Here is an 18,955-nt window from a genome sequence, read left to right as displayed (position 1 = left end):
AAGGAGGTTAGGGGCAGCTCCTTGGAAGAAATATTCAGAGTTCTAATTTCCAGTTTGAACCATGGCAACTGAAGATTTTAAACATTTGGCAAGATCACTCTATGAAGCAGGTACTCAACTCAGTGATCAATTATGATCTAAGGATGATGTTATAAACATGCTAAAAAGGCTCGAAGACTGTTTGATCCTTGTTGAGCAGTCACCTTGTGATATGTTGCAGTTAGCTATGTCTTCTATAGTGACTACTTTGAAACAACACTGGTGGTTAAGGCATCCTAATGATGAGATTAAGTTGGGGGTTGCTTCTTGCTTATCTGAGATCATGAGGATTATAACACCCCAAGAACCTTATGATGATGATACAATGAAGAGGTTTTACAACTGGTTGTGGAGAGTCTACATGGGTTGTATAATGTCAAAGACCCTACTTTTTGTAAGAGGGCTAAACTTTTAGTGATTATTGCAAGGATAAGATTATTTGTCCTCATGTTGGATTTCCAATGTAATGAGTTGATTCTTCAGATGTTCAATTGTTTCAATGCTGAAATCAGGAAACGCCATTCAGATAAGGTGAAGACATATTAACCATGATCCTTGATGAGGATGATGATATTTGTAGGAAGTTACAATCAGATTTGTTAGCTATTTGGAGAGAGGAACTGGTAGTCTCACCTCGTGCTTATAAGTTATCCAAAGGGTTGATTAAGCAGAAAATTGAAAGATTCCAGGGACAGATGTCTGAAAAGGAACTAATCTCCATGGGTTTACAGGTTTCGGGATCTTCCAAAAAGAGCAAGATCTAAACGAGAAGAGAGCAGATTTGTTTCAAATGTCAGAAGGCTTGGTCACTTGATCATATTTGTGAAACTAATGAAGGGAAAACATTTATGCAGCCAGCTGGTGATGAGGAAAAGGAAGTAGAGGAAAGATATGCCAAGTATCATGAGGAGCAAGCGGAAACTACAGCCTTGAATGCACCCGTTATTGTGGATGGTGAAAGTAAAAAGGATAATGATTTCCAATCAGCTAAGGTTTATGATTTGGAGGAAGAATCAATTGCTACTAGTGAGGAGTATTCCGAACTCTTTATAGGTGATTTGAAGATCCCTATTGATAAAAATAGTGAAGAGAAGAACTCCTCTAGTGAATACATATATAATCACAATGTTGTTCCATTACTACTTCATGAAGAGTGCATGGCATCATTTAAAAAGTCTATTAAGTGTGAAAGTGATAATGCTTCCACCATTGATAACCAATCAAAAAATACGTTATGTGACAACTCACTTACTTTAGAAGAATTTGAACCCAAGCCCTTAACATTGCAAGATTTGAAGGACAAATTATTAGTTACAAAGGAAAGGGTTATACAAGTTCTATCTAAGGCTGATGAATCTCACAAGTACATAGAGGATCTCACTTGGGAAACACAAATTAAGGAGAGACACGAGGGAGTTGTAGGTGGAATCACTAGCACTTAGTTGAGCATGATCAAAGAAGCTTTTGAAAGAATAAAATCAGATTATTTGCAGCTGCTTATGGACAGGGATCTTGCTATTAAGTTTGTAGAGGATAAGGAGGAGGAAGTGGATGAGCTTTGTTTACAGTTGAGCATTTTGCATTATAAATTAGCCCAAGAAGCAAATCTGTCTTCTACTACAGCGACTCTCAAGGAAGAAGAAGCTAATTCTAAGAGCATAGACATGAAGCAAATCATTGAAGGGATCAATACTATTGGTAGGGATGAAACGATGCACAATGTTCCTACCTTTGGTTATACAAATGATAATAATAAAGAGAAGAAGGACCAGCAAGGAAACAAACCTTTAAATTTTGATGATGAAAAAACAAGTTGCAACAACGAAATGGCTGTAACAACAGGGTATACAACCAGATTTTAGAGTAGTCTCAGTCATGGGACAGCGGTTACTTATGAGTTTTCAAATTCGGAAGAAGTCATGCTTCAGGATGATGATAAACATGAGTTTACCAGCTCAGAAAATTCATTTAATGATGATCAATCCAGGGGTGAAGAAGTTGATTTTACTGATATCACTTGCAGTGAATCAGACCTTCAAGAGTTACCAGTGTTGGGCAGTGAAGGCATACACACCTCAATCTTAAGACTGTCATCTTTTCTTCTTGATAGGGCATCGGTATATTTGTTGTTTGGTGACTTCATTCACTTTGATTTCTTATGGGATGGTGGCTGTCCAAAATGGAATCATAGAGCACTTCCTGATTTTGCATTAAATACATCAATGATTCAGTGGTCCAGGAGTGTTGAGGGGTGTTTTTTCTTTGATTGGCATGGGCTTGATGACATGTTTGAAAACACTTATGTTGTTGATCAGAATTTTAGCAGCGAGATTTGGTCTTTTCTCTTATTGGTTAATTGGCATGAGGGGGTTCATCTTCATTTGACTGGGTTGTTCTACCAGCATGGACGGTTACTTCAGGGTGATTGGTTGACAAACTCCTTCATTATTTATAGTAGGTTCTACAGATTGATTTGGGATCCAAGCAGTGACATGTTCGGTGCATTGATTCTTGTGGACCAGGATATGCTGATTCACCATGGGTATGCAGAGGGATTAATCAGTGTGGCATAACAGATTTGTGAAACAATGTTTCTGAGGATGGTTTGGGATCCTAGTATTGGTATGCAGATTCATGATTGCTTGAGGACAAGCAATCTTTAAGGAGGGAGGACTGTAATGTCCCCTTTTTGGGAAATTAGGAAAACCCATTAAATAATTAAGTTTAAGTTGTCAAAACGTAATAATTTAAAAGACAACTTAATTTAATTATTTATTAATGCAGATTAAAAGTGACTTTTCATATCAACAACAAATTATAAAGTAAAGTCACTTAATAAATAGAAGGGAATTCCAAGAGGCAGGCAGTGGGCGAACGAAGAGTCATAGGTTGAGCTATTTAATAACTTGGAGAGGCTCATTTTGGGATGCTTGGTTTTATGTTTGGTTTTGTATTCTCTTGGAGAATTCAAGGAAGCTTTAGCTTCCAGCTGGTTTGGGGACGGAAAACCTCAAGCTTAGAGGCGGTGGACTAAAACCCATTGCAGGAGGAGTTACCATACAGGTGACTCAATTGTGCTTATTGTTATGCTGGTTATCCAATCTAACTGTAAGTTCTGTGACTGCGATTGGATTTTGGTAATTGCATCACTGAAGATTTCAAGCAATAATCTTTTCTATTATAGAATTATTGTTTTAATCTGAAATTTAATGTTTGTCAGTATGATCTTGATGATACAATTGTAATCAATTGCATGCAAATTGCTGTTGAATTTTTGTGAACATTGGGTGAAAAAATATTGAAAATTAATATCCATAGGGGGATATTTCACCCCACATAACTTATCATATGATATACAAATTGATGTGCCCAAAATGGAAATTATAGTCTTGTTAAGCCATATGACCCGTCATATCCTTATACTGCATTTGCAACCCTATGTAAGCAATCAAATGAGTTTGAAGATGAATTGAGGAACACAATTCTTCAACTTTTCAAGTTCTATGTCAATTTTTTTCTTCTTCTATTTTCCAAGTATTTCCCTAATGTTATTTCATTCCTAAATGTTGCATTTTTGTGATGTTTGTAGAGCCTTTAATTCAATTTTCATGTCATTCTATGTTGATTTTATATTATGTTTAAACAAAAAGCATTTAAAATGCAAATGTAAAGTGCTGCTTTTCTATTAGGATTACCACTTTATGGATGAAAAATATTGTTTTGTTCAATTTGTAACATATTTAATGTCTGAAATACAAACTGTTCCATTCATTTTTAACATCTTTTAATGCTAATTTAATAATATCTTTTAACAGAAAATATAATTGACAATTCCAAGGAAAGGGTGTAGGACACTCTCTCCATATATAACATAAGTGAATTGTTGCTTCAGAAGGCAGTTACAAAGGTAGAAAACAATTTCGGAATACCAAAGGAGATAGTGGTGTAAGTATGGATGCAACATACTTTTAGATAGGTGGATAGATGGAAGGAACCACATTATGGTCAACTTTGTAGCTACTTCAAATGGTGAATTGGTGTTTTTGAGTTCTACAAATGCCTCAAATAAGGTAAAGAATGTAGAGGATTTGAGTATAATGCTAAAGGAGATTGTGTTAGAGGTGGGCTTTGAAAATATGATGTGTTGTAACTAGTAGGGCAATAGCATATGGGGTAAAAGGAACACTATTATAGAAGTAGCCAACACTTTTTTGGGCCCTTCACATTGCCCGTTACCTTGGCCTTCTTTTGGAGGATATAGACAAAATTGATTGGTGAGACTAGTGTCAGAAGAAGCCAAGAACATCAAAAAATACATCTACAATCACCCTTAGGTAGTTGATGAAAGATCACACAAAAGGGAAAGAGATTGTGAGTGAGTGTAACACAATTTACAACTAACTTCGTCATCTTCTAGAGCATTTTTACTTTGCTGCATCTTTGAAGTAGATGATTGTGAGCCAAGCATGGCTGAATTCATCTTATTCGAAGGAGGTTGATGGAGAGAGAGTTACAAAGACAATTTTTTATGGTATCTTTGTGAAGAGAGCTATAGAGATAATCAAAATTATACCAAAAACTTGCAATCAAATTTAAAATTGTAGTATTTAATTTCACTTTTCTAAATTATTTATTTTAATTGTAGTTTATTTTGGTTGTAGATTTTGGAGCCTATAGTGAGGGTTTTGTGCTTGATGGATGAAAAGGAAACCCTGATGGTCTTCAATTTATGAGGCTATAGATAGGGCCAAGTAGGCTACCCAAAATTTCTTTTGGTAAGATGAGCCAAATTTGAATCCATTTGATAGATCACTAATCAATGTTGGAATAATCAACTTCACTAACCCATTCATATGTAGGGTGCTATCTCAAACTCAAACATTGAGAGGACAACCTCTCAACAAGCATTGAGTAGATGATTGCGAGGTTGAGATGAGGGACTTGATTATTGGAGAGTTGTAGAATTGCAATCACATTAATGGTAGGCTCTCTTCTTTGCCACTAGCGACAAGGAAAAACTACTCAAGCAAATTCATGGTGCTTTCAATAACCTAGGTATGCATCCATGAAAAGCCAAATTTAAAAAAAATTAAGTCACAAGTTAACCACTCAGGCATAGACTATCATTTTCCCTTCCATTCTTGTAAGATCACAAAGCACATAGGACTTGCACACTCTTTATATCATTGTGAATAATAAAACCAAGATATCAAATTTATGGGATCAGTTACATTGTACATCAGCTTCAATGGACCCTTCACTTTTCGACAACTTGTGCAATCTACCGACTACCTAGCTTAATACCAAGCCAAAACCATATACCTAAATAACCAAAAGCCTAACATTAACACACTAACATTACATTGCTAATATGAACACAGTAACTAACAAAACCCGTTTTGTATCATAAGTATCCAATAGTTGATAACTGTTGGTGTATGACCTCTTTGGGCTGAAATAACCAAACTTTGGTAGAGATATAGGTGAAATGGAGAAGGATAGATGAGAATTAGTTACATTGCTAATACTAACACAATAGCTAAAAAAACATGTTTTGTATGACAACTATCCAACACTTACCGAGATAACTTTTGGTGTATGACCTCTTTGGGCTGAAATAACCAACCTTAGTTGGTAGAGATATAGGTGAAATGGAGAAGGATAGACGAGAATTAAGTGACCTTGTGGATATGTGCCTAAAACTCTAGTGTATGCTGCTTGTGTGTTCTTATTCTTGCCTAGGAAAAACTCTAGTGTATGCTGTCTGTGTGCTCATATTCTTGCCTAAGTAATTCTAGTGTATGCTGCTTGGTGCTCTTATCCTTTCTTAAGAAAAACTCTAGTGTATACTGCTTGTGTGCTCTTATTCTTGACTAAGTAATTATTTTGGTGTAAGATGTATTTTCTAAGTGAACTCCCATTGTCCTTGAGATGGTCCAGTCTAACGTATATCTGATGTAGTTATTGAAATTCTTCGATGAATTTTATTTGTCATGTACATTTCTAATGGTTCAAAGTGATTTCAAACAGCATAAAGATAACAAGTGCAGGTCTTAATAGTATCTGAGCAAGTCAAAAAGTGACAGACTAAAATACATGTGCAATGGTCAAATAGTTTTTGGCAACAACAAATCACCAATTGTCAACACAAAACCGAAGTTCATGTTGTAAGAATCAGAATAGTGGGTATTAGTTTGTGTTTATTGCATCTAATGTTATAACATGAATGAGCTGACAATATGTCAACTCCTTTTGTCTTTTTGTAGGAGATATAAGATGGAGACCACTTTCAATCTGTTCTTGCCCTTTGGATTATCAATATTAATACAGTTTTGATCTAAATTCTGTTGAAATTTTTAATTCTTAGTTAATATAACTTACTTCTTTGCATCAGCAAGATAAAGTTGATCATAACCATATAAAATTCCTCACTCCAGCATTGGTTAATTCGATGGAACTTATTGTACATATATTTATTGTTTGGATCAAGCTTGAAAAACTCGGACTTTGCAATAACTCGGCAAGGCCAAAAAATTTTAAAAACTCGGGACTCGCCAAAACTCGGCAAAAAACTCGGCAAAACTCGGCAACTTTATCGAACATTTGAAAATACATTTTTTTTTTATATATAATTCAAAAACACACATTTACACCAAATTTGTATAACATATATGATTTCCATGATATATAAATCAAATTTTTTTGGTAATACATAGCAACAAATGCAAGTATCATAGCATAAACCAAAAACCAAGTGCAACATATGTATAAGAGTTCAATACATATCAACGTATCATAGTGACAGTCTCATAGAGTTATAGAGTCATAGACCACAAAACAAGAACCTCTGAAATTCTGATTACATATCAAGTTCAAAGTTTGGTATCAATGAAAATAAGAAATCATAAATTGCGTCTACGACTAAAGCTCAAAACAGATTGTGGCCGCTGGGTGGGTGGTGCTGAAGTAGTGGCAACATCCTCAACACTAACAGGTGCCTCTGCTGCATGATCAACCTCCTGCTCCTCCTCACGTGCTGCCACTTCCGCATCCCATTCCTCTCCTGCCCTCTCCAACTCACTCAGCTGCTCATTAGTAAGGAATGGATCCAAATCATTATCAACATCATTAGGAGAAGCAACCCATTCTTCTGCATATGGATCAATGTCATCCAAGTCAAGTGCTTCATGTGAATCTTGCCCTAGCACCTTCTTCTCATGTAATCGAATGTTGTACCGCACATAGACAAGATCATTCAAGCGTTGTTGAGTCAACCTATTGCGCTTTTTTGTGTGGATGTTCTCAAAAACACTCCAGTTGCGCTCACAACCAGAAGCACTACAAGGCTGTGATAATATGCGGATGGCAAGCTTTTGAAGATTAGGCGTTGTGGCACCATAATCTTCCCACCACAAATCTGCAAGGATACAAAATGTGATTTATAACTTGTAAAGATTTCAATAATCTTAAAGAGAGAAATAAATGGTAAAAATTAAACATATGTTTTTTTTTACCTGGTCGTAAGGTGGCTCTCCTACGTTTGCAATCAGGTGAAGAAAACAATTCCCCTAAGGCCTTCTTATAACTCTGCAACTCATCAAGTATCAGGTCTCGAAGGATCTCATCATCAACTAATCTCCGAATGCATGTGTCAAGGCCAATTCTAACCTCTGCATCTGCTCTGAAACTCGGAGAGTAAAAAACTTGGGATTCAAGAAGTAGGCAGCAGCATGAATATGTTGGTGGAGTCGATGGTTCCACCTCCGATCAATTATGCGCCATATGGGTTCATACTTGGTCTTGTTTGACCCATACAAGTGTTGAATCGCCTCTTTGGCCTTATCCATGGCCTCATATAGATACCCCATGGAGTTATGATCCCCATCCACCATTCGTAGCACCCTCACCAACGGTTCCGACACCTAGATATAAAAAATCTAACAAAATCAGCAGATTGAAATATTAGAAAATTAAATAATAAATCATCAATTAAAGTTTCAAAACTTACATTGATGATCTCCTCCACTATCTTGGCAAAATTAGTATAAAAAATGGCAATCACAACCTTCTCTGCTTCAGGCTTTGTAGCATAAGGACTCCCCAACCATCTTTCACTCACGAACATCCGCTTCAGGTTGGGCAATGTAGCAAGTATGCTCTGCAAGGTGAGGAAATTGGTAGCAAAGCGTGTGACCCCCGACCGCACAAGATCCTTACCTTCAGTGTGCTCTCTCATAAGATTCAGGACCCATGTGTGATTGTAGATGTATTTGGTGATATTCCTTCCATCTTCAACCACTTTCTTTACCCAACTTAGTTTCCCTATGTCCTCAAGGAGCAAGTCAAGACAATGGGCAGCACAAGGGCTCCAAAATAATGTCGGATGTCTAGCCATTAGAAGTTTGCCGGCTGCCACATATGCAGCTGCATTATCAGTCACAACTTGGATGACATTCTGCACTCCCACATCCATCACCACTTCATCCAACATGTTGCACAAGGTCTCCGCATTCTTCACTTCATTGGAGGCATCAATTGATTTTAAAAATACTAACTGTCCTCCTGAAGCAACTAGAAAGTTGATGAGTGTCCTGTTCCTACCATCTGTCCATCCATCAGAAAGAATGGTGCAGCCATTCTTTTCCCAAATAGTCCTTTGCTCTTCCACTAATGCATGAGTGTTTTGGACCTCATCCTGCAATAACGGTCCACTTACCTCGTAACGGCTTGGGGATTTGAACCCCTTACCTGCCACAGTCAACGCGGTGACCAATTGGTCCCAAGATGGACTAGAAATAGCATTGAACGGAACATCGTTGTAGATAAAAAATCTAGCACACGCCACCTTGGCTTGTTGGTGAGCCTCTTTATTCCTTGCAGTGCCAAGCAATCCAGGTTGTGCACCAGGAGTGTTACGTGGAATAAAGAAGTTTTCCATGTTGCTGTCCAAAGTTCCCTTTGCTCGTATCCGTGGCCCAAGGGAAGAACCAGATGTCCCCACATCTGTATGTGACCCCATGGAACTCAAATCTGCCCTTGGGGCTGCCATTGCCTCTGCTGTTCTCTTTTTTGTTGCCTTCCTTTGATCATATGCTTCAAGCGTTGCTATTGCGTCTCTCGTAGCCTCTTCAGTACATTCCGTACAGCTTGTGGTATCTCGGCATTGAATTTTTGCAAGGTGATATTTGAACCTATTAATGCCACCTTTTACAATTTTTTTGCAATGGTTGCAAAAAATCCTCGTTTTGGACCTGGTCTCCCATGTTTCCAACAAGGGTCTCTCTTTTTGCCACCAACTTTAACTGTAGAAGCTGAATCCATTTTCTTTCAAAAAGATGTGGAAAAGAACCTAGCAAAAGAGAGGCAACATTTAGAGATAAATAACATTGTTACCAAAAAAAATCACAAACATCCAAAAATTACAATGACTGTATAACTGTATTTTATTTACAGTCATCTATTAATAGATGACTCTCTAAAATTAAAATTTTTAGTTGGTTGTGTATTTTTTTAAGTTTTTAACTTCAAATTTAAATTTAAATGAAATACTTTAATACATATTACACATTGACATTACACAGTTGACAGTCATTTCAAATGACTATGAGTATTTCACAATTGACTGTGTAATACACAGTCATTAATTACAATGTACATTAATGATTAATGTATTACACAGTCATCAGTCATTTGAAAATGACTATGTATTACACAGTCATTTCAAAATTTCAAATGACCGTGTATTACACAGTCATCAGTCATTTGAAAATGACTGTGTATTACACAGTCATCAGTCATTTGAAATTTTGAAATGACTGTAATGACTGTGTATTACACAGTCATTTGAAAATGACTGTGTAATGCACAGTCATTTCTCATTTGAAATGACTGTAATGACTGTGTATTACACAGTCATTTGAAAATGACTGTGTAATACACAGTCATTACACAGTCATTTCAAATGACTGTGTATTACACAGTCATTTCAAAATGACTGATGACTATGTAATACACAGTCATTTGAAAATGAATGTGTATTACACAGTCATTTGAAATGACTGTGACTGTGTAATGATGACTGTGTAATACACAGTCATTGAAATGACTGTGACTGTGTAATGATGACTGTGTAATACACAGTCATTTGAAAATTTGAAATGACTGTGTATTACACAGTCATTTGAAAATTGAAATGACTGTGACTGTGTAATACACAGTCATTTGAAATGACTGTGACTGTGTAATGATGACTGTGTAATACACAGTCATTTGAAAATTTGAAACGACTGTGTATTACACAGTCATTTGAAAATTGAAATGACTGTGATTGTGTAATGATGACTGTGTAATACACAGTCATTTGAAAATTTGAAATGACTGTGTATTACACAGTCATTTGAAATGACTGTGACTGTGTAATACACAGTCATTTTGAAATGACTGTGTATTACACAGTCATTTGAATTTTGAAATGACTGTGACTGTGTAATACACAGTCATTTTCAAATGACTGTGTATTACACAGTCATTTCAAATGACTGATGACTGTGTAATACACAGTCATTTGAAATGACTGTAATTACTAATGATTGTGTATTACACAGTCATTTGAAATGACTGTGACTATGTAATACACAGTCATTTTCAAATGACTGTGTAATGAATCTAATGATGACTGTGTAATACACAGTCATTTGAAATGACTAAGACTGTGTAATACACAGTCATTTTCAAATGACTGTGTATTACACAGTCTTAGTCATTCGAAATAAAACAATACAAAAAGATACCTGGTCGTGCGTGCAAATGCAAACAATACACAGTCATTTTGACTGTGTAATACACAGTCATTTCAAATGACTGTGTATTACACAGTCAAAATGACTGTGTATTCGAAATAAAACAATACAAAAAGATCACGAATAAACAAGTAAAAACCTGGTCGCGCGTGCAAATGCAAACCCTACTGCAAATCGCGTGGCGTTTTTTGCCTTCCGGAGTCGCGCGAGCCGCGAAATGGAATAAAGACTTCGGTTTTTTTTTTGCCTGCGACTTAAGTCGCGTTTTTCTCGCATTTTGTGCCGCGTTTCGGGCGGGTTTTGGCCATTAACGGCGAGTATTTGCCAAAAAAATCGCGGCGAGTATATGAAAAAATCGCCCCGAGTATTTCCGCGATTAACTCGCGCGCCATTATGGATCGCGATTACTCGCGAGTTTTTGAATTGCTCACCGAGTTTTTCAACTGTGGTTTGGATATTGTAAAATGATTTCATATAAATAATCCATGTATGTTATAAATGTTTATTAAAGCATTTCCATATTCCATCCACATAGAAAAACCATATATTTTTAAATACATATCTTTGTGCATGTAGTTGTGCTTGTGCACCAAGATGCCATTGAAAGATGAAAATGAAGTCATGTTAGAGAATGATAAACTGAAGCTTCTGTTAATCTAGTCATTCATAGAATACTTTCCCTGCATTATTCTATAGTCAGCTCTGAGTAGAAGATTGAAACAAAAAATGCACTTTCCTTGCTTACATCTTTTCACCATGATCACACACTAGTCATTTTCTATTTTCTGTTTTTGAATAATTATCCCGAACTAATGAAAATTTCCTAGGTAGGCCGTGAATCATAATCGAAGGCAATGTGGTAAGGATGTTGCCACAAGCATAGCAGCTGCAGTTTAGCAGGTCCATCCCCTTCATTTAGAAAACAATGGATAAGTTTTATTTTTATGTGATTCCTAAAAGTTAAATATTCATCTAAAACACACATTGAATATTGTACTGAAAATTAGCTTGATTGGATTTACTTAAATTAGACAAGATCATCTTGGATTAAACACTGAAGGATCATACTTGCTACCATATGTGAAGTTCCAAATGTTAAAGCACTTCTAAAGTTGGACGCATTGCCATTTTCTTTATAATAATTTCACAGAATTCTCTTCAAATATTGAATAACTTCAACTGTTAGCCACCTACAATAAGACAACAATAGCCAAAATATTGTTTTCTGGATCTTCAAGTTACAATGTACACCAATAAATATAGATCAATGGTTCTAGCATATGATCTAAATCAATTTGATAATGTATCCTGCCGATGTTCCTCAACAACCATTTCGGAAATTTGAACATTGATTTTACTGGCCTATTTTCAGTGATTTGAAAACTATTCCAGCTGCAATTTGACTCCATCCACATAAGTGATTCAGATTGCACATATTGTCTTTATGTAGGATGGGTGAGTTTCTTCTATCTATAAGAGCTCTATTTTTTTATCCCTGATTGGCCCAACTACAAATGCAACTTTCTTTGTCAGGTGTATTTTATGTGGATAATGAATGTGTTCAGATATCAGTTAAAGATTTGAGAGTAAATTTATGTAAATTTTTGTACAAGCTAGCATGCTTTTCTTCAATTTATGTGATTGAGTATGATGCTTACGAAACACTTCCAAGTGATAAGTTCAGTCATAAAATGATCTTTTGCCAAAGTGTGCATTTTAATTAGGAATTACCAAAGTTTCAATGTAATAGTTATTATTTTAAGCCTGTGGAATATGGTGATCAACAGGTATGAAGATGAAGCACTTCCATCAATTCAATGGGTTATCAAACTTGCAAAGGCGGCAGTTTTAAGATATGGCATACAGGGTTTGGTGATTGACCCATACAATGAACTTGATCACCAGCGTCCATCTAATCAGTGAGTGTGTTTCTTTCTTTTCTACATAACAGGTTTTAATTTAACAATTTGAAATCAAATGCAAGAAAATTGATGTTCTTGTTATTTTATGTTTTTAGATAATCAAAGACAATGTACACGTATTTGATTTGCAAGATGGATTTAAACCTGTAAATATTACAAAGTTCTCATGAGCGATAATTAGTACATTCTTGAGACATATAGGTTACTGAAAGTTTCTTCAGTGGTCCCATATCATGATTCATAATACTGTTATTATGCTTTACTAACAGAATTTTCATATACCAGAGTATCTATTTTTGTTTCGTCACTGTATAGGAATCAATATATTTGACAAAAAATATTTTAGCTGCCATTCTTGTTTTTTCTTTTCAATCCACAATTAATCTTTTTTGTAAACAAAATCTAACATAACACTGATTGTGTAAAATCTCTACTGATTTTTCACCCGAAATTTCATTGTTTTCCTTAAGCACAAGGTCAAACGCTTTGGATATTTCTGAGGATGATAGAGTACTTGTTTGCAGGTTTGTGTAATACAGTTTGCAATGGTTCAAAATCATTGTCTGAAGTTGTCATTGATGTCAAAGGTTAGAAGACATCGTCATTGATGTCAAAGCTAGGAAACATTATTGTCAGTAATGCCAAAAGAGTTTTGCATGTAAAGAGATGGGAATGGATCAGTATGCAATCTGAAAAGCTGTCATAAGCTTCAAGATGCTACCAAGGAAATGAAGGACAATGTAAGAGATACAGTTATTGCATTGATTGATCAAGAACATATTTTAGGATTTAACAAGAATCATGGAGAGGAAATATCATTACGGCGAAGAAGACTTGTCACTTTACTATATGAACTTCCATGTATTAAGTTGTATGTGTATTTTACCAAAGACAACAAAGGGACTGCTTTGTTGATCTTTGCATAGACATAAAGACATAGCATAGCTCCATGATGATAGAGTATAAGTTATAAAACCCAACGTGATCTATAATAAGGTGCACAAACAAAATGTGAATCATTGTAATCACAGGAGTAAAATAAGATAATGCTTATGAAATGCAAATGCTTTACTACCAAAGAGTTTGATGCTAACTGTGTATGCGGCAAGCTCAGATTATATTGAATATGATGAGAAACTACAGATTTTGAAAGATCCATATAAGATAAAAAACGGCACGTAAGACCAATAAAAAAGCACATAAGACAAAATTAGAATAAGACAAAAGCAAATAAGTCAAAATTAGAATAAGACAGATAAAATAAGACAAAAAGATGCAGCGATTAAGTTTGTTAAAGTACAGCGATTTCATTAAGAAGCAATGACTATTAAAGGCAACATTTATAAATGTCAATGATTATGTTTACAATGCCCAAGTTAAGTGTTTGAAACTTTGAAGGCAAGGATAAGGAATTAATAAAGAAATTTAAAAGAGACAGCAATTAAAAGAAGTGTTTACGTTTGTTAAAGAAAACATTTATGTTTAAAAGGCATCACTTATTTAATGAGGGCAGAAATTAATACGGACAGCGATCAAGTAGTTAACAAAGGTTAGTTCTTTTAAAAGGGATACCACCTTTCAAAAGGATATCTCCCTTCAAATACAGACATAGAGATATAAAATGTAAAAAGAGAATGTGTGGAGATGAATGATATGTAATAAGAGTGATAAATGTTAGGATAAAAGATAAATATCTACAGATCTTGATATGCAGATATGACAAGAAGATCATTGTAAAAGATTATTTGCAAATTATATAAGGAGATTGATGAGGAGCCATTAGTGAAGATGATTTGCAGATTTATGAACACTCTATAAGTATAATTGAGAAGACTTTATGAGACTTGTGAGACAAGATTCATGCAAAGATAAAGGAGATTTTGGAGCAGAATTATGAAGCATATTGAGGAGAGTTTTGTGAGAAGTAATATGGCAGATTTATAATGAGTTTTATGAGGAGATTGTGATCAGTTTTGTGGCAAATTTATTGTCACCATAATAGCAGTTTGAAGAAGAGAGCTATAGAAAAATTTGTGTAGAAAAAGATTATCCATCATCCGTTGTAGAAGCAACATTTAAGGTGGAAATTTGTATGAGGGGCGGGTGCCTCTACTGAGTTGGTGCTCACGAACTGAATGAGAGGCAGGTGCCTAGTAGGTTGGTGCCTGCAAACTTTGTAAAAGAAGAATCTATATAAAAGCATTAATCTGCTGTGGTTTTCTCCCGTAAGGGTTTCCACATATATCTTGTGTTCTATTTGTGTTGCATGATAGTTAGATCTTATGTGAATGATAATATACTGATTCACGCCCCCCCACCCCCCGCCCCCCTCCTTGCCCACTCTCAGTATAACTGTGTGCTCATCATAGACACCATTACTGGCCCTCATTTGACCTCCAATACCACAAAAACTCAAGCAAGGAGCAGCAGCTTCTATAGGCAGGGATTTATGTCTGAAAGTACCTCTGTTAATCAACCAAAATGGTTCTTTAAAGTTTAAACAGCAATAAAGAAAACCAACACTCAGCAATTCCATATGCCAAGTTTCAACAGCAAGAAGGAACTCGTGCCAACATAAGAAGAACATATCCATGACACATAGTCTCTCTATTCACCCATCAAACCTTTAAGTCGACCCCAAATGGCAAGAATGAAGTCATTTATTTCAAACCAGTAGATATCTTACATAGAATACTCAAAATACCCAGGAGTCCAATATATATATTATTCAGCAATAAAAATCAGTATTAAACTGCCATGAATTTCCCCACAATAAACAATCCAGAAATTTGTCTTTGTAAAAGACTTAATCTGAATGATCTCTCCAGCAACTAGCTAGGGTAGAATCTTGCACTACCGAAACCAATATCCCTTAGGGTTTCCATCCTAGGGTTTTAGCTCCTCAAAAAGTTCTCCAAATTCCAATTAGATGAAAAATAATCCAAGCATAGTGAAAATGATCTCCACAACATTCTTTTATAACAACCCAAGGAACATTCTCGAAAACTTTATAAAATTCTTGCTTTAAATAAATTACTAAAATTCAGATAATAAAGTGACTTTAATATTTCACTTAAATCACTTTATGTCGCTTCATTAAATTAATTTAATAACATTACCCTTAAATGTGCTTTACTGGATAACATTAAATTCATTTAAGTTATTCCCTCACTGCTAGACTTTAGTCTTTGGGAATAAAATAGGCTGAGTGGTCACACAGACTACTCAGAAGAAGAAGACATTATAGATTGGTTCTTTTTCCACTCTTAGATGCACCAATTATCTATCTCAACATTTTTATTTTATGGGAAAAGAGTTCCCAGTTCCACCTTTTATGGTTACAATGAATAATTAAAGTAAATCCATGATATATAGATTGCATGTTTTACTCTAAAGGTATGGCATACATGAACAAGTTTATGTGAAACTATGAAGTTCAAAATTATGTTAATTATGTTTAAGCTAACTGAGAAATGTATATCTTAGATGTATAAGGTTTACTGCATGGTTGCATTTTAGTTGCAACGATGCATCGTATCATTGATTGGATGTGTTTAATAGTATCAGGTTGAAAAAAAATAGTGAAAAGAATTTTGGGATGTAAATACTCAGTTCCCGTTGTATTGCCTTGCATTTTATGGGTTAAGTAAATACTGCACATAAATTTTTTTTTTTTGATATCTTTCTTCTTTTTTCCCAAAAATGCAACTGTATACTGCACTGCAAAATGCATGCATGTATGGTTTTATAAGTTTTACAATACTGTGTTGTCATTACAGAACAGAAACAGAGTATGTAAGTCAGATGCTTACATTAGTAAAGCGCTTTGCTCAGCACTATGGTTGCCATGTATGGTTTGTTGCCCACCCAAAACAGGTGTGTATATTTTATGCATCTTGGGGAATCAAGTTGAACCCAAGTTTTCTTTGTCTTTTCAGTTTTCTGTAAGTAGATTTGTGTATTTTACTTGATACATTTAAAATGTTTTCTATCATTTTTATAATAGTGCATCCTGATCAATCATATTAAGCTCAAGTTATTCTTTGTTTTTTTGAGAGATGCCACAGTTTTTAGTTGACACATATCATATGTTTGCAATAGCTACAAAATTGGAATGGTGAACCTCCCGGTCTCTACGATATCAGTGGTAGTGCTCATTTCATCAACAAATGTGACAATGGGATTGTAATTCATAGAAATAGGGATGAGAATGCTGGTCCACTTGACCAAGTGCAGGTTAGTGTGTCTTGAAGGTGTCTGCCAAAGCATTTTTAATCACATATTTGATTTTTAATCCAACAATCATTAAAAAATGCAGGTGCTTGTTAGGAAAGTGCGAAACAAAATGGCTGGCCAGATTGGTGAAGCATACCTGTCATACAATAGGTAATCATAAGTAATTTTATGATATTATAAATAAAGTAGACAAATTAAACTGTTCTTGATTTTTTTTCTGATATCTTCATTTATCTTTACTCGCCCTCAAGACGACTGATTATTATTTCCTCTATTTGCAATTTATTTTTCTTTCATGTTGAAAAGACTGATAATACAGCATTCCAATGATATGACATGGCACATTTGCCTGTTCAAGGGTAATAATTTTGTTCAAAACATGTTCAATAATCTATAGAATTCATATTTCTTATCTAATCTATACCAATCACCATCACATATATCCTAGGTTGCCGGTTCGGGTTCGGGCACCGGTTCGGATTTGAAGAACCGGTACGGAAAAATTTTGAAAAGGGGTTTGGGTTCATTTGGGTTCGTTAGTACAAAAACATGTAAATTATATATATATATGCAGCCTATAAGCATGAATTAAGATTAGCATGTCACATAGCATAATATAAACAACAAAACCAACATAAAATTGTAATCATAGCATCATGATCATACCATAACAGCAACATATACATCAAGTTTAATATCAAAATGATAAAATATTCAAGTATCATTGTTTCAACTTTCAACAATTTAAAGTTTGATCATCAAATGGATTCTCTAATTCATCATCCCCATTCTCCTCCTCCTCATCATTGACATTGACATTAGATGAATCAATGCCAATACCAATGCCACTTACACTTGCACTTGCACTTTAAGTTTGCTCGCTATCTAAGTCATCAAATGCAACAAGTTGAGAAGTGAAATCATCCAAATCAGTATGTTTTGGCTCCATATCCCACATCTTCGTTTCCCCTTGCTTGTAGTCATGTTGCTTGTGTGAAATGAGCCAAGTTAATGTTTTAAAACTCACTTTTAGGGTCATATTTTAATTTTTTATGTGGTGGAATTCAAAAAAAATTAAATTTTGCAAAATAAAAATCCATTTTTGGGCTGTCAGACCCCTGGGTTTGACCTGGGTCCTCTTGGGTTCGCCCTGGTTCGAACCAGGCCTGTGAATCATGAACCTTGTCTGAACCACAGGTGAACTGGACCTGAACCCTGAACAAGGACCCAACCGGACCAGTACCAGGGGTCTAGGGGGCCGAACCCGGTAACTCAGCATATATCTAATTCAAACAAATACTAAGAAATAAAATAAGCAGGTTTTTATCATTACCTCCTGTTCAAAGCTTTGAGTTTACAATGAGAATTGCCATCTTGATTCACAATTATAACTTAGAACTAGTATGAATTGAATAGTTACTATCTTCAAAATTGTGTTACCTCACATTGATGATCACGGGTCCTGACCTCTGCATAATTTCATTTATCTCGACTCTGAAATTGTATCTGATGTAGCTAGCTGACTCAACTGTGTCTAACATCTCTACTTTGCAGTTGTACTTGATGTGTGTAGCAGACTCCAAAACTGCTATAAATTTGAGGGACCACATGAATGAAAATTGTGAACACTATCTCTATCAATGGCCACTATGTCCGTGAATTCTTATTTTCTGATAGGTGAGGGAAAAGCATATAGCTGTTCTGTTGGATTCCTTTTACTACAAGTCATAAGAATCCATGAATTCAACTGTCTCTGCAATATAGATTACCCATGCTTCATCCTGGTCATGTGTATCAATAGAAAACCTCTTTGTAGGAGTTCAATCTCTACTATGTACCCCAATAGCACCGAGCACTCAATAACACTGATCACTTAATCAAGTTGTATTCATGGTGCTATAAAAATGAACTATAATTATTGTGTTTTCTGTTTCCTTGAGCCAATGACTCGTAGAAATG

At 35.3% G+C, this 18,955-nt stretch overlaps 1 protein-coding gene across 7 annotated transcripts in view; it reads left to right on the top strand.

The window, feature by feature from the left end:
* Positions 1-18,955, top strand: part of LOC131071984 (twinkle homolog protein, chloroplastic/mitochondrial) — a 270,809-nt gene that overhangs the window by 213,240 nt on the left and 38,614 nt on the right. For all 7 annotated transcript variants that reach the window (XM_058008018.2, XM_058007998.2, XM_058007986.2 and 4 more), the window contains 4 exons: positions 12,626-12,757; positions 16,540-16,636; positions 16,862-16,996; positions 17,079-17,146. In XM_058008018.2, the coding sequence (XP_057864001.1) occupies positions 12,626-12,757; positions 16,540-16,636; positions 16,862-16,996; positions 17,079-17,146 (432 nt within the window). The remainder of the gene's footprint in view (positions 1-12,625; positions 12,758-16,539; positions 16,637-16,861; positions 16,997-17,078; positions 17,147-18,955) is intronic.

This window comes from Cryptomeria japonica, chromosome 11, assembly GCF_030272615.1.
Source record: "Cryptomeria japonica chromosome 11, Sugi_1.0, whole genome shotgun sequence".
In the NCBI taxonomy this organism is placed as follows: domain Eukaryota; kingdom Viridiplantae; phylum Streptophyta; class Pinopsida; order Cupressales; family Cupressaceae; genus Cryptomeria; species Cryptomeria japonica.
The sequence above is the reverse complement of the archived record's forward strand: the minus strand, read 5'-3'. Positions and strand labels throughout refer to the sequence as shown.